The sequence below is a fragment of the Empidonax traillii genome, unplaced genomic scaffold (genome assembly GCF_003031625.1).
Source record: "Empidonax traillii isolate 1590-97213 ecotype Southwest subspecies unplaced genomic scaffold, ASM303162v1 scaffold138:size3245559, whole genome shotgun sequence".
In the NCBI taxonomy this organism is placed as follows: domain Eukaryota; kingdom Metazoa; phylum Chordata; class Aves; order Passeriformes; family Tyrannidae; genus Empidonax; species Empidonax traillii.
Window position 1 is genome coordinate 2,359,340 of NW_020955331.1, and position 20,503 is coordinate 2,379,842.

Sequence of the window (20,503 nt, forward strand, 5' to 3'; positions counted from 1 at the left end):
TCTGCGTCGTCTTCAAAACCCACACCGGCTACATATTGCATTTACATTTGAGGGCTGTTATTTGCCATGTGTCAGCCTCCCTCCATAAATAGGCACGCATTGGAACCTGTTCCATTTCTAAAGGTGGAGTGCGTCGGGTGTGCTTCTGCAAGGACAGTGTTTGAGTAGGGTTGAACAGCATGCCTGGGAAAATTAATCCTATTTTGACAGAAATCTCTTTTCCCCATGTGTTACCTAACTGGTCTGGTTCTTAGGTTGCTGCACGTCTCCTCTAACTCTTTTTTTTCCTAGGTGCATCAACACCAACACCCACAATTCCCTTGCCAGGCACTACAACACAGCCTTCCCACACAACATCACCCACAACAACAACACCCAGCTCAGGTACTGCTGTTTCCCATCTTGTTCCCTTACTGGCTCTCAGAAGTTCCCTATTTTCTGAATCCAGGTCTCAGAGCTAAGTGACAGGGTTTTTATATTGGAGGGTCAGAGTTTTTCCTTACTTCCCCTGTTACACTTGCAGAATGTTATGTCTGGAACTCCTGAATTCTGACTATGTACATCCTCCTGTAGGTCTCTTTTGCCACAATGCTGGGCATTTCGGTAAGAGTAGACCAGCCATCTAATAATTATCTCACGTACTTTTTTTTCCATGTCCATAAATATTTAAATTACTCTTTTCCATGGCAAGTTTTCACCTATTATGCAGATGTAATTTTTTGTATATTTTGAAGTGTAATCTGGTTTCCAAATTTTATTTTTGGGGTGTGATATAATCCAATTGTATTTTTCTGTCAAAAACTGATTAGGTGCTATTAGTGTTAGTTTAATATTTAGGATATATACTAAAATACTCTTTTAGATAAATTTTTACTGCTTCTTTCCTCCAGTTTTAAATACTAATGTCTACATATGTCAGGTTGTTAAATACAAGAGAGTTCTAGCTCACTTAATCAGTTTAGATTTCTTCTGCTTTTTTTTTTTTGAATTGTTAAGTATGTCATTCTGGGAGAATTAATACTTTCTGTGTAAGGAGTTAAGCTTCACATGTAGACAATAACCATAAGTGTAGCTACATTTTAACATGCCACCGGAAAACAAAGAGGAAAGGATCTCTTTTCTTTATCTTATTCTTGGTAAGCGCCATGAAGAACTTTCAAGTTCAACTCTGTTAAGAGTTGATGGGAAGTTTTTTTCTTCAAAATGGGAATTTCTCATTAACATTCAAAATATTTCCCAGGTTACACACTTCAATGAACACACAGTGTACTTCCATTTGCACATATTATCACTGGTTAATTAACTTAAATATTTTTTAAAAGTGTGTAAAGGATATGCAGTGTTCAGTATAAGTTCCATAAATGATATGAGTACAGAAACCCAGACAGCTGGTAGTGCAGCTATTCTGGCTAACCAACCCTGTAAAGATCTTAAGGAAATTCTTCCTACTTAGTCAGAATAAGCCTTTCAGATATAGACACTAAAAACTCGCTGCTACACTTTGTCTAATGATGTCTTAACAGCACTGGTTTGGGTTTTTTTATATCAAAGCCTTTTGCTCACCTTTGTTCCTCAACCTCTAGCGTAGACTTCTGATACACAAGAGTACAGGGGTTTTTATGGGTCCAAAGATAGAAGACTGGGTTTGCCTTTGGAGTTCTATTGACTGTTGCCATCAATATTATATCAGGGCAGCAAATACAAAGTAAAACAAACAAAGTGGAAACCAAGCAACTACAAAAATCTGGTGAAGATTCAGAGGAAATTAGTCTGTGTTTCTTTCTTCACAGACCGTGCTTCCTGCAGTGCCTCTGGAGATCCACATTATAACACTTTTGACCACAGAGTCCATAATTTCATGGGAAATTGCACTTACACCCTCTCCAAAGTGTGCAATGTCTCTGAGAAGCTTCCATACTTTGATGTGTCCACAACAAATGAACACAGAGGAGCCAATACCAAAGTCTCTTATGTGAAGTCAGTGCAGGTGGAAGTCTATGACAACCAGATTTCTCTACTGAAAAACAAGAAAGTGAACGTAAGAGGACTTGATTAAAAGACATATACAAAATATTTTTAACTGACATGCCAATAAATATTACCTCTGTAGAGTTTATAGCAAACTTTCTCTTTTTATTAGTGGCCTGTACCTCTTTTAATGAGATCTCCAACAAATTTGCTCAGATTAAATGTTCTTTAGTTACTTCCAGTTCCTTTGTGCACAAGAGCATATCTTTCAGTAATCTGTACTAGCTGCTGGTAGTTGTAAGAATCCCAGCAGTCATGCACTAACTTTTACAATTTGCTGTACAGGTGAATGGTCGCAGAATGAACCTGCCTGTATTTATTGAGAAGAAAATCAGTATTCAAAGCAGTGGTGGATATGTTCTCTTGGAAACTGACTTTGGATTGTGGGTGAGATATGATGGAAACCACTATGCAGAAGTCTCCGTGCCCTCTAATTACAGTCATCTCCTCTGTGGCCTCTGTGGTAAGTTGTAGACTTAGTCATTTTTTAGTGAGTTGTGGAGGCCGGTGGTTGCTTCAGCTTTTTTTATTAGGGTGTCATTCTACACACAACTACTCCTTGTCAAATGGACTAGAATTTACAGCACTGAAAAATCTTGCTAGACTTTTTCAGTTTCTAAGAAGAACGTAAAAATTTCCTGGTAACATGCTATCTGTTTGGAATGTTGTGAGGTATAACTAAAAATAACATTTTCAGCCAAATAAAAGAACTGCCTTCAGTTCTACAGTTTAAAATCAAGAAGAGTAATTTTTTACATGGAGCTGTTTAAGAATTCTGCAAACACATTTTTATTTTAATAACATTCTGATGTATTTGTCTTTTGTTGGGTGTGGAAATGCTATACCATTTCATTTTGTGAGTTATAAAAACCTGAGGCTGTTTGCACAGCAGAGAGAAATCTTTAAGAATTGCTTACTGTCAGCATCCTGCTGAAGTTCTCCTGCTTCTCTTTTTCTATGCTCTTAGAAGGCATTTATAAAACCCGAATGATCATGTTTAAACAATCAAAAGAATGAGAAAACAAGAAAAAGGTGAAACATCAGACTACAATGTTTCTGATTATTCTTTGTTTTGGATCATCTAGAACTTCCTATTCTATTTTCTCTCTATGGGTTTTTCATGCTTTCAGTGCAGGAAATCTACCTAAGAATATAATGGTGCAAATAGCACTGTGTAATTTTTAGTCCAACATTCTACATGTAGGAAACAGGAAAATGAGTTGGTTTTGTGGGAGTTTTTTGGTTTTGTGGGTTTTTTTTAGTGAAGAAGTTCTTTCTTGCATGCAATGTAATCTGGTTACATAGCAGCTTAAGAGTTTCTGCTTCAAGTTCACAAGTGCCTGAACAGCAGCTCTTGTCAGTCAGAATCTAAAACACAATTCTTCTCTTCTTATTTTGCCCAGTACACATTGATGTTGCATAAATACTCTCCTTATAACATTTTACTTTATTTTACAACCTGAAACCTAGTATTGTTCTACAGGTTTGAACTTCATGTGTCACATAAATCTCCTTTTACCTTCACAGGTAATTATAATGGTGATCCGAATGATGACAATATAAAGCCCAATGGTGATATTGCAAGTGGTTCCACTGATCTTGGAGAAAGCTGGCTTGTGCCTGAGAACAACACCATGTATGTATAATAATTTAGTCACATGGCATTTGTTAACCAAACTCTTTAAAATCAAATACCTATCCACTTACTTGCTGGTTTTATCATCCAGTACCATTCCATATCTTCCAGCTGCCCATTAGAAGTAGAGAGCTGTACCTTTATGCAAACCAGAGAATGATAAGAGGGTTGTGTCCTTTAAGTCTTGTTTTCCAAAGCAGGAACTTTCTGTTGAGTTTGAGGGGGAATGGAACTTCAGTCCAGTTCCCTGATTGGAACCATAACTGTTTGGATTCCATAACTCTTTTTTTTCCAGCTAAGATTAAGCCTTTGAATAGCCCAGAAGGGATCAAAAAAATTAGCTCATTCAGTGAGAGGACTGACATCAGCTTTTCAAAGAAGATGGATAAAGTCTTGTGACTGACATAAAGTACACTCTGTTGTGCGGGGTTGTCACATGTCAATCTTCCACTGAAAATCTGATAGCAAATGATGATTCTGCTTGCTTTCCCCAGATGCTCCAGTGGTGGGACAGAAGAGCAATGTGATCCTGTGTTGGAGAATGAAGCAAAGAAGAACACAGCATGTGGCATGATCACAGACCCAACAGGTAACATATTGGTAGTTTTCTGTGAGCCATATGATGGAACATGTTACAGTTTGTTTTATCCCTTCTTTATAGTCTGTTTTTCTGAGGTCACATTGGGAGCATATAAAACCTCCAGTGTAAATGGCCAATGTAAAACTCATAGGTGCCTGGTCAGGATATGTCATCGGTTCAGAGAGTGCCAATGTGTCCATGGAGATTATTTCAGAACATGTTCAGGGAGCTGCTCTTTTCTTTATAGTGACTTGCACTCTGCTTGCTGAAAGAATAGTTCAGAGGGCACTGTCAGTGTATGTATTACAGATACTTTACCTAAAATTCTGTATATCTTCTCTGCATTGGATAGTCCCTGTAGTTGTCTGGAGTTTCCTAATGGTTTTCCTAGGCAGCAACGCTTAGTTTATGTAAGCCATGTTGTTTCAATCTTGCAAAAAGAAGAAAACCTGATCCAGAGGGCCCATTCTCATTCTGCCTTATGCATCCATTTCAAGTGCTGTTTTAACTTACTAAACAAAGTTAGCCTGGAGCACTTACAATACATTTGCTGTGACAGCAAATAAATGGTGGTTGTGATCTTACTATTCCAGTTGGTTTTTTCTATCCTACTATATATCTTTCTTGATTTACACAGGAATCTTCAAGGACTGTCATATCAAAGTGCCTCCAGAGAATTTCTTTGAAAACTGTGTTTATGACATGTGTTTCACTGGTGGACAAGCAACATCCTTATGCTATGGACTACAGGCCTATGCTGAGTCATGTATCAATGCTGGGACATGCATAGAGTGGAGGAATGCTACTCTTTGCCGTGAGTGTTGTGATAGAAACATCTATTCTGGATTTTAACTTCTTTGTCCTCTACCTTCTTCACGCAAGTTATTTCATTTTATGTAACGTTCTGACTATAGTCTGTCTTTTATCGTGTCTTGATCCTGCTTCAAATTCAGTACCATTCCAGGACTTGTAGAAAGCAATCATTTTCAAGAACATTTAGAGTGATCTTATTTTTCCTTTTTATCTAGCAATGTCCTGTCCTGGAGGCAGCATCTACAAGAGCTGTGGTACTAGGTGTCCCTCTACCTGTTTGAACATCTCAGCCTCTGATTCCTGCAGTTCTTTACCAGTGGAAGGTTGCTTCTGTAAGGAAGGCTATGTTTTGAGTGGAGACAAATGTGTGCCAGAAAGTAGCTGTGGTTGTGTTGATGAAAAGAACCAGTATCACCAGGCAAGTTACCTCAGGCATTTAAGTAAATAAATAAATTAAATTAAAAAGGTGGGGGGGGGGTGGGGGGGGTGGTTTGTGGATGGGAAGAATCTCATTCCTTATCACCGTGAGAGAAAAAGCATGTTAATAACACTACACAATTAATATATACACCATTAATAATTTCAAAATAGAATTACTTTGCCAGCCTTCTTGATCCATGAGCTGTGTGCCTACAATTGCACAAATGATCACATATCATGCACATTCAAATATTGATAATTTTATTTCATTACAGTTTTACAGTCTTATTTATCTTATAGCATATAATTCTACACACTTTTTTCCACTCAGCTGAATGAAAGCTGGTTCACCCAATATCCCTGCACTGAACGCTGTACCTGCAAGGCTAATAACACCATTGAATGCACATCCTGGGAATGTGGAGTCCAAGAGGAATGCAGTATTCAGGATGGTGTGCTGGGCTGTCATTCCAATGGTAAGTTCTGCCTGAAAATCATTCCAATGTGAATTCCACAATCCTCTTCTCCTTCTAGCTTTATCATAAATGTCTCTTCCCATGTGATAGTAAAGAAGTCCCAACTGACTACTGCCATTGCTAAGAGATGAAAATATGATGATCTGTCTTGCAAGCACAAATACCCTTCTTTTGTAGTGGACATCAGCAAAAACTGATGATGCCCGAAAGTTTGCAAGGTCACTTGGGTTCTGTTTGTCCTGATAATGAAAAGTCATGTCCCACATCACCAGTACTGCAAGCTATAAATTTGTGAATGATTGAGAATTGCATTTCTGTGGGTCTGGGTTATGACAAGTGCGTTATATATTGATATATGCAGATGCAATTTTATTTACTTTTATATTTACACCCATATTTATAAAGACAGTTCCATATTTTTGCATAGATAAGTAGAAAAGCTTTGTATTACTCTCAAATACCATAAACTGTTGCTGCAACAGCATATAGAAATATATACAAAAGATCATTTGATGACATTTTGTAATTCTGTATGTTATTTGTAAATTAAATTTAGGAGATGCTCTCTAGAAATTTCTTATTTTCAGATAAATGTCATTGGCATGAACCTGAGAGGCCTCTGCGAAATTTTGCCCACATAATATTTATCAGGATTAGGTTGCAACACTTATGCAAAACTCCTTTATCAGCTGAGTCCATGACTAGGTCCAGTACAAAGTTCTTAGATAATTTTTTTCACATTCAGGTCAAGCAACATGTCAAGTGGTAGGAGACCCCCATTATTTCACTTTTGATGGAGTGAAGTACACTTTTGTGGGAACCTGCACCTACACTTTGGTTGAGGTTGTCAGCACTGCCACCAATGTCATTCCTATAACCATACTGGGCAAGAATGAAGACAGAGGACTGAGAGGGGCCACATACCTAAAAGAAGTCTATATAGATGTGCACGATGTACGAATCACCCTTCAGAAAAACCAAAGAATCCTGGTAGGTGGTGGTGCTTTTTACTTTGGCAAGAAGTATCTTAAAATTAGCTCATTTACAGTAGCTATAGGAAAAAGGATCTTCATGTTTCCTAAGGAATATGTACGCATATGCTTAACACTTGTGGGCACCTCTATTAAGTGGATAGCATGATGAGATATCAATTCTCAGTAGTTCCCAAGGCTTCTGGTTTGGGTTTACTGTTTTATTGGTCATATCTTGGAGATGGAGCCCAGAGCCTCCAGACTGGAGAACTGTTGCTTGAATTAAAGTATGGGACTCCCCACATCAACAGCTCTTGTCAACCCAATCACTTATAGTGAGCTAACAAGAGCAGAGGAAAGGCAAGTCATACTGTATCAGTTTAGAATAACATGGGGATCCACAGCAGTACTGGAGGTGAGAAATATACCCTAAGGGTGAGCAAGAGCTTTCTCACTACCAGTGATCTTTCTAGCTCCCTGTTAAAGGCACAGGATATGAGTCCTGCCCATCTCTCCTTAGCTAAAAGGCTTATTCCTGCAACCCATAGTTGGAATATGCAATGGTGGAAGTGTAAACAACTAAAGCTGTCACAGAGAATTCTTCAGCACTGCTAGAACTATAGACTGTGAGCAGAAAAGCTTTCATGGAACAATGTTCATACTGACAAAATTGTATGCCTCTCCAGCTGAACAATGAGAGAGTCTACACCCCAGTGGAGAACCGACTGCAGGGCGTGTCCATTGGAAATGTTGGCAGATTTTTAGTAGTGGAAACTGACTTTGGCGTGATAGTGAAATACGATGGCAATCACTATCTGGAAATCACTCTCCCACAATCTTATTTCTCACAGGTAATATTTAGTGTGCAAACATCTGGCTCTTTAAAACCACTGCTTTGTGCATTTACTTCTAATTCCCTTTATTCTTGTGTTTTGCTATTGTATCTTTCTTTGTAGCTGTATTGTAACACATGACAATTTTTTCCTTTCTATTTTTTTCTCTTCACAATAATTTCCTTGTGTTCCAAGGAGGTAGTTAAAGAAAATTACCTGGCTAGAGGAATACATCTAACTTGGAGAAATAAATGCCTTGAAGCCTTAGGAAACCACAGATTTACTGCAATTTCTGTTTTGTTTCTCCATGGGTGCAGTCAAAATGTCTAAAAAGTCTCATACAAGATTGGTTGTTGTTGATCTGGTCACATTATTTCATAGGCAATGAATAAGAATTTATTGGGAAAGTTGATGTGAACATGTCATGCTTAGAATATGTTTCTTTTTATTTTCAGGTGCATGGCATGTGTGGTAATTTCAATGATAATCATGAAGATGATCTGTCCTTGCCCAACGGAACAGCCATCAGTGCTCCACAGTTTGGAAATAGCTGGAAAGTGGAGAAAGACAGTGATAAGGGGTAAATATTAATGTCTTTTCATACCTTCTATCTTGCTTCAGAAAATAGTCAATTGTTTTCAGTTGTTTTGAGTGTCTGCTACTTTGTAACATGTAAGCAGCATGTGTGAGACTTTTCTCTTCTTGAATTCGAAGCTCCAAGAAAAAGCCATCCCCACAGGAAAGCACTGCACAAGCCAGAGGGAACCCCTAGCCATTCTATCAACATACACACTTGGAGAATTAGTTTTTGGGGCACCCCACAGGGTGTACGCAGCCTCTGTCTACTGTACACTGATAACAACCCCAGCAGGATAATGGTGCTGGGAAATGGTGAGGGCCAGCTGCTCCCTAGGGGACAGGAAGCCATATTTGACAACACAGCTGAGAAAACAGTGGCCTCAGGCCTGCAGTGGAAGCCAGAGACAGTCTGGATCAGTCCAGATCACCACACAAATTTGCAGTGGTGAGACAGATACAAGATCAAGCTGTGAGTCAATCCTCTAGTCTAGGATCAAGTTTAGCGAGAGTAACAAGTGTCAGACACAGCATGGTGGTTGTCAGGCAGGTCTAATTCTGCCAAGTCTTTCACTCAGAAAGAAGGAAGACTGTAGTCTCTAACCTTTTCTACCTCACAGTAGAAACAAACATTTCAATTTTCATGTCTTATGAGTGCCATTGCAACTTAGATGCCTGTATCTGTGCTTTCTTGCAGTTGCTTACCAGACTTAAGAGAAGACGATGATCCTCCTTGCACTGCTGAGAATAAACAAGTCATTGAAAGCCAGTGTAATGTCCTAAAATCAGACAAATTCAAAGTATGCCATAATCTAGTCAACCCTGAAGACTTCGTAGAAATCTGCATCTATGACATGTGCCAGTATGACGGCATGAAGTCTGCTCTCTGCGACATAGTTCAAGCCTACGTGGAGACCTGCAAGAACCATGGAATCACCATTAAATGGAGGAATAGCACATTCTGTCGTAAGTACACAAGCTAGGGAAAACACTGAAACTTGGATGACCGATAGTGTGAAAACAAATAAGCAGAATTAGGTGAACAAGTTATGTCAAAGAAAATTAAATCCAAATTCTCACAAAACACAGTTCTACTATTACGATTCCCGTGCTGTGCTGAACTGTGTTTGGGTTCATATAAACCCAGTGATAACTCAGGACTAGGCAAGCTATGCACTAGCAGTGCCCAAAGCGGCATTTGCAGCATAACTGGAACACTGAATCTGAATGATCTAGTGCCATGTGCCAACAGTTCAGGCACACCTGTAATAAAACTGCATAAGCAGTTCCAGAAAGGGTTCTTTGTTTTGTTTTGGTTAGTTCAGGTTTTTTTAAGTAAAGTACAAAAATTAAAATTGCTTGATCATCAAAATCAGCTATTAAAAGGCAATTCTGTACTACCATTTTATAGGCCAACATGTAGCTTTCAGTATTTGCAGTGCACTTAGTAAATGTAAACTTAAATATAAAGTATATTTAATAACGCTGCTCCTATTCTCCCACACAGCACTGCCCTGCCCATCCCGGAGCCATTACAAAGACTGTGTCTCCGCCTGTCCATCAACATGCAATGACATTTTTGCCTCTTCCCTTTGTGACAAGACAGAAGAGTGTACAGAGGGCTGTGAGTGTGATGATAATTATGTGCTCAGTAATGGCAACTGTGTACCTCTGAGCAGTTGTGGCTGCAGGGATGATGACAACAATTACTACAGTGTAAGTAGTTTGTTTGTGGAGCAGATCTGTGGCTTCAAAATGTGTAGAAAGTTGGTCTCCTGACCATCTTAATATGAGAGAGAGAGACAGACAGAGAGAGAGAGAAAGATCAAAGTCTTCAGGGTCTACCTCTTAAATACCTTTTATCATATGAGTAAAAGCTGCAGGCTTGGGTATTAGGAGATGCAGAAGCTTGCTTGGTACTTCACACCTGAGGCCAAAACTCAGGCACCTTTGAAAACAGATTTTTTTTCAGATCAGAGATATGCAGTCAGTCTGTCCTATCCTGTTTTGTGTTCAAATTCTCAAACGGACTGAGATCCCCACTCCCACAACTCTTGGTGAGGCTACGCTTGGACTGCGCAGTTGTGGAATCATCAACTGGACAGGCTGCACCTAACCTGTCCCCACACCCTTAGCTATTGAACTTTTGTTGCATTGCAAAGCTTAAACCTTGATAACATACTATCACCACAACTTGTATTTAGGCTGGGGAGACATGGATAACTCCACACTGCAACAAAAGATGCCAGTGTCAGAAGAACGGTGTCATCAGTTGTAAGAGCTATAGCTGTGATTCTAGAGAAACCTGTGTGATCAAAAATGGAAAATACAAGTGCCATCCAACAGGTATGTGCAAGCAAGTCTTCATTTGATGTTCCATGAGGGTTGGAGAAGGAGAGAGAATGTGTGTGCCCATTCTTTCTTCCATGGCAATTCCAGACTTTCAAGGGAAAAGAAGGAAACTCTGACAGTGTTATTGATGACACATTATTGAATATAAAAAGCCTCATTTATCATAATAGAAAGTTCCAGCTCCATACAGAGAATTGTAAGTAATGAAGTAATGAGTAATGAAGCTCTTCCTTTTTAGGCTTTGGGAGATGCCAGATCATGGGCGACCCACACTACATCACCTTTGACGGTCTGGTGCACCACTTCCAAGGGAAATACACATATATTGTGGCTCAGACCATCCCTGGCCTACCTGATACCCTGACACAATTCAGTATTGAAGGCATGAACTCTCCTTTACATCGGAGTCGACACATTACCTACCTGAAAGAGATTCTCATCAATGTTTACAACCACACAGTGCGATTCAGGCAGAACAAGCAGGTTCTGGTAAGTCTCTCCCTGATAGCAGAGCATGGAGAAAGACTCTTCCTTGGAGCAAAACGTCTTTGGGTAATAAATGTTTGTTCTGAAGGATTAAAATACTGAAATACTAAGCAGTATTATTACAGCAGTGCTACGAGGCAACCACAAATGAGATTTTCAGTTGTGTTGAGTCTTTTTTCTCTGTAGTTATGAAGGATTTAATTCTACTTCAAACAAATAAATGTATAAATAGAGTTTTGGGGATAAAACACCAACTATCCCAAGACTTACAATAAAGATACAAAAATTTTTATCAGTGGTAGGGAAAAGTGTGAATTATGCTAGGATGATTTAATTTTTTCCCCTTTATTGGTGTGTAAGAATATACATAGCCCCTATATACACTTTAGCTCAATAATAGAAATCTCTTATGATGATATGAAAGTACTGTGTCCAGATCATTTTTCTCAATATATGATTTTGTTAATTTTGAAAAATTAAATACTGAGTTTTTTACTGATTAAATTTTCTCATACATTTCTCATGAAAAGCAAGAAGAGCTGATTTGTAGCATTGATCTCTACTGAAGTTAGATTTTAATTTGGCCTATATATAATGAATTTTAATTTATTTCCTTGTTAGTTGGATGGTGTCAGGGTGAGACCCCCTCTTCGACCTCATGAAGGTATTCATATATATCAGAGGACAACAAGAATTTACCTGGAGACAGATTTTGGCTTATATGTGAGCTTTGATGGCAACCAAAACGCAGGTAAGAGATGCTAAAAAAAAAGGGCAGAATTATTTATGCACTGTCTCAAAACATGTTCTCATTCCAAAGTTAATCCTGATTTACAACAGCATATAGCTATATTGTTTCTAAGTGTATGGTGAAAGGGCCAGGCTAGTTATTTACGTGATCCTCATTCCCAACCCTAAAATTCCAACTGCAGAAAGAAACAGTTTGCTTGTAGGAATTCTGTTATTCTGTTTCTCAGTGGTCAAGTGGATTGTAAATGTAGGGCAAACAGTGGATGATGCATTCAGTTTGTTGAAAAGCAATAAGCAGCATGCACTAAGAGCACTTGGGCAATGGTGTTGTGTTATATTATGACATATTATAAGAAATTACTGCAAGAAATTCCTTTTTTCATGATCTATTTTTCAGAGCACAGAAACAGTTCCATGAATAAATGTATGAACAAATATGTTCAAGGCTACATGTGAAGGCCATGTCATGTTACAAACTGAGTCATAAAATGTGGCACTTGGCATTGTTTTCCACCTCTTCCATACACTCAGAGATGATGATTTCTCTGTAACAGCTTTTTTTTTTCTTCTGACCTTCCCTAGATATAAAGCTGGCCAATACCTACAGAAGCAGAGTGGAAGGCTTATGTGGTGACTTTGATGGGAGACATAGAAATGACTTCACAAATCCAGATGGTGTTTGGGTGAAGAATGTGAATGTATTTGGTGAAAGTTGGAAAGTTCCTTTAAAAAGAAGCTCTCGTCTCAGGTACTTGTTTTTCCACTTAATATCCATGGCAAGCACTGCCTCTAGAAGTGAGTGAATTAAGCCATAGTTAAGCTCCAGGAATAATTACACTGTCTTATTTCTGGTCGTTCTTCTTCCCCTTTTTTGTGTGTAGGGACTTCTCCTGCTCATCACTAAGGTGAACTATCAGTGCCCTTCTATCTAGCCAAAAGAGGCCTGAATTACTGCATTACTGCAGTTCAGCATCCCTCTTTGGAGTCACAGCCATTATAACTGCTGGGGCATAGGGATAAAAAACATCTTTGCCAAGTGCATGGTTACTGGCAAAAATTAAGTACATGCTATACCACGTGAGCCTAAGCAAGTGTAAATCCTGATTTAATGTCAGTCCTTCCCTGTTCTATTTGAGCTGTATCCTTCTGATTAATGTTCCAATTCTGTTGAATAGATTGGATGAAGGAGGCATTCTGTGTCATGTAGAATTTCCAAAGAGAGAACTACAGACATCTCCTTTAATTTAAATATCATAAATCTCTGAGATCATAGGAAGTGTTCCAGCATACCTCTGATTTGCTACATCTATGTCCTTTCCATTCAGGATAAATCATGAGAGATAAATAAGCCTACCTTTACATTTATAAGGCAAAAGTATTCCTGCAGTGTTACTTAGAGACTAGTACCATGAATGCTGGTACATAGAACACTGATGGTTTCATAATGACTTCATTTATAGAAGAAATGTCAACTCAGAAAATGAGTCTGAGGAGGAGCCAGATCCAGGGCTTTTCCAAGGTTGCAATGAAAATCAGCTGGAGCAGCAAAATGCAACTTCAAGATGTCAAATCCTAACTGACTTGAATGGTCCTTTTGCAAAGTGTCATTCTACAGTCCTACCAGATTTCTATTTCACGTAAGTGTTTACTGCAGACTGTTGTTCTCTCGATTTGCAAAATCATTTTGGCAATAGTTTCTGACAAGAACTTTGCATCTTCAATCTCAAGGGTATTAATAGGAACCGAGGATAATAAGTGTCTTTGGAGAACTGGGCCCAGTGATTCCATTACTGATATATTTACATACCATTCTTTATTTTTAAATAAATGTGATGGCCTTTCTTTCATCTATTTAGAGTTTACTTCTCTGTTAGCTCTATAGAGTAGCTTTCCTCTTTTTGCACACAGATAAAGCAGTAGTGTTAAGCATTATACCTGTAGCCTGGAATTTCCAATGTGCTTACAGTTCTCATCTACATTCAGTGAGAATTTAGCATCTGGGTCTATTGGCTTCCTTTAAGCAATTCTAGCTTCATAAAATCTATATCATGCTATAGCCAAAAGCTGAAATTGTCAGTGACGCTTCTTGAATTTTTCATGGAGAAGTACAAAAACTAGAGTAATGAAGAGTAACTAATCTGGTATCTTCAAGTTCCCTCAGCTCTGTTTCAGGGTTGCTCTGCCTCCTACCTATGCAAGTCCTGCATACCTAATTTTGAGCTGTATTCATCTCCGCATTCATCATTCATCCATCATCAGTCAAAAATATGACAAGTAGCTGCCAGTTTTCTTTTGTTACATAGTTGCACTTAGTATTTAAAGATAGACAATGCCCACCTCTTATCTGTGAGAGCAATGCTACACTATCTTAAGCCAAATAAAGTGGACCACTGGTTTCAATGTATATATGCTGATTCTTAACATAACTTTTCTCCTTACTCTAGAATTTGGTTAGGCAGCCTGTTCTGCCTGTCTAGCGGTGCCCTGATCTTACTGAGGCACTGCATATTTTCAGATTCCATTCATCTGGGATCTCAGTGCCTCTGAAAAATCAGACCACAGATATTCAAATGATGAGCAAAGCTGAGAAAGTAGCACCGGCAAACAAACAGCATTCTTTGTCAATATTAAAGCACGTGGACATGGAGAGGGTACCCATGTATTGAAAGAAGTGTGTAGGCCAGCTGTAAGACTTAGCAGTGCTAAAAAGTGCTCTACAACCAAGATGTAGCTCAAAACAGAAGCAGATAACAAAGAATAACTGATTGTGTTAGGTCAGGTAACACTTTATTGCTTGTTCCAAGGGAGGTCTAGATTGCACATTAGGAAAATTTTCAATTTAGGGGCATGATTTAGTGGTGGACCTGGTAGTGTTAGGTTAAAGGTTGGACCTGATTATCTTAGAGGTCTTTTCTAGCCCTAATTATCTATGATTCTATATGAACACCTCACATATTAGCAGCAGCTGCACAACAAATGACCTGATCTTCCAATTATGTATCTGGGGTGCTTTTTGAGCCTCTGTTTCCTGTAAGGAAGATACTGGAAAAAAGAAGTAAGTCAGAGGCAGGCAGAAAATCAGATGAAAATAAGCAATAACAAATGTACTGGAAATTAATGTTTTGTCATGTGGCACACAGGAGCTGCCTGTTTGATATGTGTGTGGAAAGAGATGAGGTCACTACCTTGTGTCGCAGTCTGGAGGAATATGTGCTGGCTTGTCAGCAGCAAGGAGTCAGTATGGATGGCTGGAGACAACAGACAATTTGTGGTAAGCATGGGAAGAAATGGGAAGTATGGGTTCTGCCTATAGGACTCTCAAAATATGAGGTTTAAGGCTTTTCCTAGTCATACCATTTATCAAAACCTCTCAGGGAGTAAAAAACATGTTGATTCTCACTTCACTCAGTCTTCACAGTTTAACACGCACATTTGCCTTTCTGGCCTCTCTTCTGTGTCCTATGCTGACTTTTACATTTAGATCCCAGCTTACAAAGACACTTTTGAAATCAGAGCTCTCAGCTCCCTATTATCAGAAGTTCTGTGGGAGAAAAAATATCTCCCTTCTCAATGGGACCAAAAAAAAAAAAATTGTAGACCATTCACAAGCTAGAAATCTAAAGGAAAAATATTTAATTTCAATCTCCTTTAAAATCTACAAAATATACTATCTTTTTTGCCTGTGCAACTTCAAGATAAATAAAGATTCAACTGAAAACACTAACTTTTTCAGACTAAAAATTGCTGAAATAAAACTTTTAATCATCTCAAACTTTTTTTTTACTAAAGTTTTTGGAGGTTGGGAGAGTAATCAAACCATATTTTCCCTGTGTTTCCTATGACTCTATATTCCTGGTGAAATACAGTTCCCAAAGTTGTGGAATAGATCTGGCACTTGCAGGGATGGCTACCCTGAATGTGTGGGAAGCTGTTTTGAGATCAGTGTATATCAGGAATGAGACCACATTATATAAGTAGCTTAGATGATGCATTTCCTGACTTTGGAGTGTTTTACTTACAACTTCAGTACTATTATATATGTATGCACATCTCTGAGTATGTATGTTCATCATATGGTCTCCTACAAAATTATGCCTTCTGGATCTGAAAGGGAATTCTATATTTAAGTAATGCACAGCAGCCTGGTATAACTGAACGGTCCTTATTTTTACAGGTATATCATGTCCTGCCAACAGCAACTACAGCTCATGCATGTCTGCATGCCCAGCATCCTGCAACGACCTGACCAGCCCCTCTGAGTGTGAATCATCTTGTGTGGAAGGCTGTGAATGTCTCCCTGGCTATGTTCTTAGCGGTTTTGACTGTGTGCCTTACAAAGAGTGTGGCTGCACATACCTGAACAAATACTATGAGGTACATACAATCTCTCTGTGTCTCAGACAGCGCCCGCAGCACTAAACAGTATTTTCTTCCATTAGTTGACAATATCCTCGTAATCCTCAGCATGTAATTTTGCATTAGAAACAAAGAGCAATTGTTGAAATAAAATTCTGGTTTCTGGAGAAAGGGAAGAGAGAGGAGATTCCTCGGTCTCCCTCTGAAACTCTGTCTGCCAGAATACTCAAGGCAGCTCTTGGAGAAAGTATATGATTGCACTTTGACCTCTATGTTAATGCCTCACCTTTATTAGGCTAAATAACAGCCTCATAGGCACTAAAGTTTACAACATACCAGTTACAGAGAAATTCTGTGGGTCGCTGTGGTCCCACTTATCTCAGTGAAGAGTGATGTAGGTAGTGTTGCAAGACTGTAGAGCTGGGGAGGACAAGAAGAGAGCCCTGACCAAGGCTGGATTCTGAGGAGAATCCTCCATTGTCACTGCAGGATAGAACAACTTCATTCTCTCATATATTTCTGCTTTAACACTAGAGATTTGGTACTGAAAAGGCCTAAGGCAGTAAACATTTTTTTATTGGAGGAGGGAGACACTATTAGCAGGTGGCACTTCTAATTAAAATGGAAGATAGCATTTCCACATTGCCTTGGAGGTATGATGTGCCACGCTTATCTCCAGCAACAGTTAGACACTGTTGGTTGCACATGTACCCCACCTGGGACTAGGATCTCCTACCTCAAATTCTTCTTTCACCTTCTTTCTAGTTTCAAACAGCAGGATTAGTAAGCTGCTTGTTTTATTTGTACAAACTAATTAAAAAAAACTTGCCCTGTTGCTGTTCATCAGGAAAGCATTGGAGAGACTATAATGGGGCCCCATGCTCTATTCATGGGTTTTTTTCTGGCTGATTTTATTTTATATTCTTAACATCTCACTGCTATCTTCCAGATTGGAGAAATATTCACCACCGATGACTGCTCTCAGATATGCCAGTGCACAGAAAGCTCCACTGTTTTCTGCTATGACAAAGCATGTGGGGCTGATGAAATCTGTGGAATTTCAAACTACAGTCGTGGATGCTACAGGAGTGAGTCAACCACTATCACATTTCCTTTGATGCCGTGAAGTCTTGACTTACCTTATAGGACATCACCGGGCTGGGGATAGTTTCAAGAGAGTGTGTACGGAAGAAAAGAATGTAGGGGGTCTTGCTCTGATGTTTCCTTGCAGAAAAAGGGTTTCTTTCCATTATTCCTGCTGTCAGATACAAGTAACTGCCTTATAAAATACAGGGGATGTGCAGCATTAGGAGTCAGTGTAATCTAAGCAAGAACAGTTCTCTCAGGGTTAAATTATCTGAGAATCAACTGTTTCTCCTTCCTTTTCACTAGGTGGACCATGTATGCCAAATCCTTGTAAGAATGATGGTGTTTGCTCTGAAACTACCAACGACACCTCTCTCCGTTACTACTGTGAATGTTCAGAGCTCTACACAGGACCTAAGTGTGAGGCTGAAAAGATAGGTAATAAAACTATTTTGGATTTCCCTGTCTGAATTACTGACACTGCTTTCAAAAATGGGTGTTATTATGGAGAAAACTAAGCTTAGTCTTCATTTTCATTATGTAAATTAGCAACCCAGTGGGTGAGAGCCAGTGGTCATCCGAGTAGGAAGAAGAGTCAGATGCCTAGTGGAGAGGTGCTAGAAATCATGACAGCAGGGCTCTGTAGAGCACACAGGATCTGAGTCTGGTACCACTTCAGAAAGCCACATTCATCAGAGAACACGGTGTAAACCAAACAGATAGGCAAGGATTGAGAGAAAAAATTCTGTTCACAGTATGGTCAGCTTTTACTGACAGGGCTCCTATTTCTTCTTTATTTGAAGACTCTGACACAGAGGATCCCAAGGACCATACAATTGACATCGTCATCGGAGTCGTGGCAGGTGTAGCTGTTATCGTCATTCTTATCTCCTCTGCAGTGTACCTGTACAGGTAAGGCTTTTTCCCAGCATTGCTACATTCAAAAGAGTCAAGACACATATACCCCTTTTAGCACCTGTAAACCTCAAAACTCCCATCAGTCACATACCTGCAGGACCAGAAAGGAACCATAGCACTTGGGATCTCTTCTGATCATTGTTTGACCTCTCACTATAGATAAGAATAGAAATTAAAACTGGTTACTATAGGTAAGAATAGAAATTAAAATTGATTGTTCTTTTTTTTTTCCTCTCATTGTACAGGAGAAAGGTGGATACAGTGACAATAACAAGAGATTCTTCTTTGAAGTGGTCCAGGGATGAATTGGATGCCAGAGCACATGAACAAGATTATGGCTGCATTGTGAACAGTGCTTTTGATCAAAATGAATCAGAAAATACACAGCTATAGTTAACAATATTTTTCCAATTCATTTGTCATACTTTCTGCTCTTGTATTTTAATTGCATTTCTAATACTTTGAGAAGAAATAATAATAAATTTATCATTGCATTTTTTGAAAACCTTTGAAGTTGATAAGTTAAAATAGCCCTCGGATCTCATGTTGTAGACCCAAAGTGGAATATATTCTAACTGACATAAGAGACTCCGTTGTCTTCAAAGGCTGTTTGAAAAACACGGGGTCCAGACAGAATTTGACAGCACAAGTGCGCTGCACACTATCACTTATCTCTGAGAGATGTACAAAACTGTAGACTGATGTGGTCAGAATTCGAACTGAAAGTCAGCATGTTTATATCAGATATTACGAAGTAGGTTTAGATTAGATTTTAGAAAGAGATTCTTTACTGTGAGGGTGATAAGGCACTGGAACAGATTGCCCAGAGAAGTTGTGGCTGCCTCATCCCTGGAAGTGTTCAAGGCCAGGTTGGATGGAGCTCTGAGCAACCTGATCTAGTTAAAGGTGTCCCTTTCACACAGCAGTGGGTTTGAAACTGGATGATCTTTGAAGTCCCTTCCAACTCAAACCATTCTATCATTGTATGAACTAATTATAGCATCCCAGGCAGGTCTTCATGAGATCATCTTACCCAAATCCTTCCATGGGGAGGGGATTAACTTACTGACGTGAACACAGTTCTTACTCCTTGTCTAGCAAAGCATATCCAACTGGGGAGAGAAATAAAACAGAAGACACTAAGTTCATCTGAGGACAGATGTACTAAAACAAATAACACCCACTGTCCCCCTTGGGTGTGATGGACTGAAAGAAGTGATTGTTTGATGGAGCACTGCCTCCTTGCTATTAGGGTGGAGAGGACAAGGGGTACAAGAAATAGAGTTGTAATCAGTCCCTGTGGAGGCTATGTGAGAGCATAACTTAACACAAACTTTCTGAAGAATGAGATCCTGTCATAAACTCTCCTGGGGGTCTTTGCAAACTCAGAAGCTGCCAAAATGATAAATGTGAGAGGAGATTTTCACCCGCTCAGCTGCAGACCACACTAAGGACCCCCCTACATCAGGAGACCAAAGGTGTTTGCAACAAGGCCTGGTAACAAGCCTTGTGTTACACCCACCCCGTAACAGACCCGTCACAAAGCTCAGGAACTGAAGCACTGCCTGGGCCTTGTACAAGGCCAGAATGAATTTCCAGTGCTATGAGTGAAGCTTTGAGGTGTAAGCACCACAAAGGTTTTACTGATGTTTTTCCAGTTCATTGCACATTACCTCCTGATTGTTTAGGAATACATATAGTGCTTGTAGCTCAGCTGCAGTGAAAGAGGCAAGGGGCCCCGAACTGGTGCCAACCTTTTACATAACAAAGGGCACAGGTACAGGGACCTGTGACACCAGGCAGGCGAAAAGAGAGACACAGTAGGAGTGAGGAACAGCAGTCTTTCACACTTACACTGTGAGGGTATAAAAACTGCAGAGTTTCTTTTTCTGGGGTCCCTCCTTGAAGGCACCCAGATCAAGCTGCTGTTTTGTTGTTGCAATTTATTTTAAGGATCCAGGTGTCTGAGGATCTGCTAAGGGAAACCTGGGGTCAAGCCAGGGAGGAAACCTTGTCTGACTGTGTGAGTGTGGGGTGTACAGGGAGTCGAGCAGGGCACCCATTGGCTCACTGGGGCCACCTGCTCTGATGGGCAGTCCCAGCTCGGGTGGTTTGAGCGTGTCTGCCACAGGGGCTCCTGAGTGGTTGGACAGAAGGGTTTCCTTAACAATGATTGCAGTGAGGAACAGTGTGGGCTTCCTGTTGTTTCTGCCATAATGCTG

The 20,503-nt window shown here is 39.6% G+C and overlaps 1 protein-coding gene across 1 annotated transcript in view; it reads left to right on the top strand.

Annotated features, from left to right (window-relative positions):
* Nucleotides 1–18,674, top strand: part of LOC114057618 (zonadhesin-like) — a 27,159-nt gene extending 8,485 nt beyond the window's left edge. Inside the window, exons 14-37 of the mRNA XM_027884120.1 lie at nucleotides 292–384; nucleotides 1,791–2,038; nucleotides 2,314–2,491; nucleotides 3,556–3,664; nucleotides 4,159–4,253; nucleotides 4,882–5,058; nucleotides 5,273–5,475; nucleotides 5,809–5,953; nucleotides 6,699–6,943; nucleotides 7,611–7,775; nucleotides 8,213–8,337; nucleotides 9,031–9,299; nucleotides 9,841–10,049; nucleotides 10,538–10,679; nucleotides 10,924–11,174; nucleotides 11,793–11,922; nucleotides 12,504–12,669; nucleotides 13,382–13,558; nucleotides 15,062–15,192; nucleotides 16,096–16,295; nucleotides 17,227–17,365; nucleotides 17,670–17,801; nucleotides 18,161–18,275; nucleotides 18,527–18,674. Coding sequence (XP_027739921.1) covers nucleotides 292–384; nucleotides 1,791–2,038; nucleotides 2,314–2,491; nucleotides 3,556–3,664; nucleotides 4,159–4,253; nucleotides 4,882–5,058; nucleotides 5,273–5,475; nucleotides 5,809–5,953; nucleotides 6,699–6,943; nucleotides 7,611–7,775; nucleotides 8,213–8,337; nucleotides 9,031–9,299; nucleotides 9,841–10,049; nucleotides 10,538–10,679; nucleotides 10,924–11,174; nucleotides 11,793–11,922; nucleotides 12,504–12,669; nucleotides 13,382–13,558; nucleotides 15,062–15,192; nucleotides 16,096–16,295; nucleotides 17,227–17,365; nucleotides 17,670–17,801; nucleotides 18,161–18,275; nucleotides 18,527–18,674 — 3,992 coding nt within the window. The remainder of the gene's footprint in view (nucleotides 1–291; nucleotides 385–1,790; nucleotides 2,039–2,313; nucleotides 2,492–3,555; nucleotides 3,665–4,158; nucleotides 4,254–4,881; nucleotides 5,059–5,272; nucleotides 5,476–5,808; nucleotides 5,954–6,698; nucleotides 6,944–7,610; nucleotides 7,776–8,212; nucleotides 8,338–9,030; nucleotides 9,300–9,840; nucleotides 10,050–10,537; nucleotides 10,680–10,923; nucleotides 11,175–11,792; nucleotides 11,923–12,503; nucleotides 12,670–13,381; nucleotides 13,559–15,061; nucleotides 15,193–16,095; nucleotides 16,296–17,226; nucleotides 17,366–17,669; nucleotides 17,802–18,160; nucleotides 18,276–18,526) is intronic.
* The last annotated feature ends 1,829 nt before the right edge of the window (nucleotides 18,675–20,503 follow it).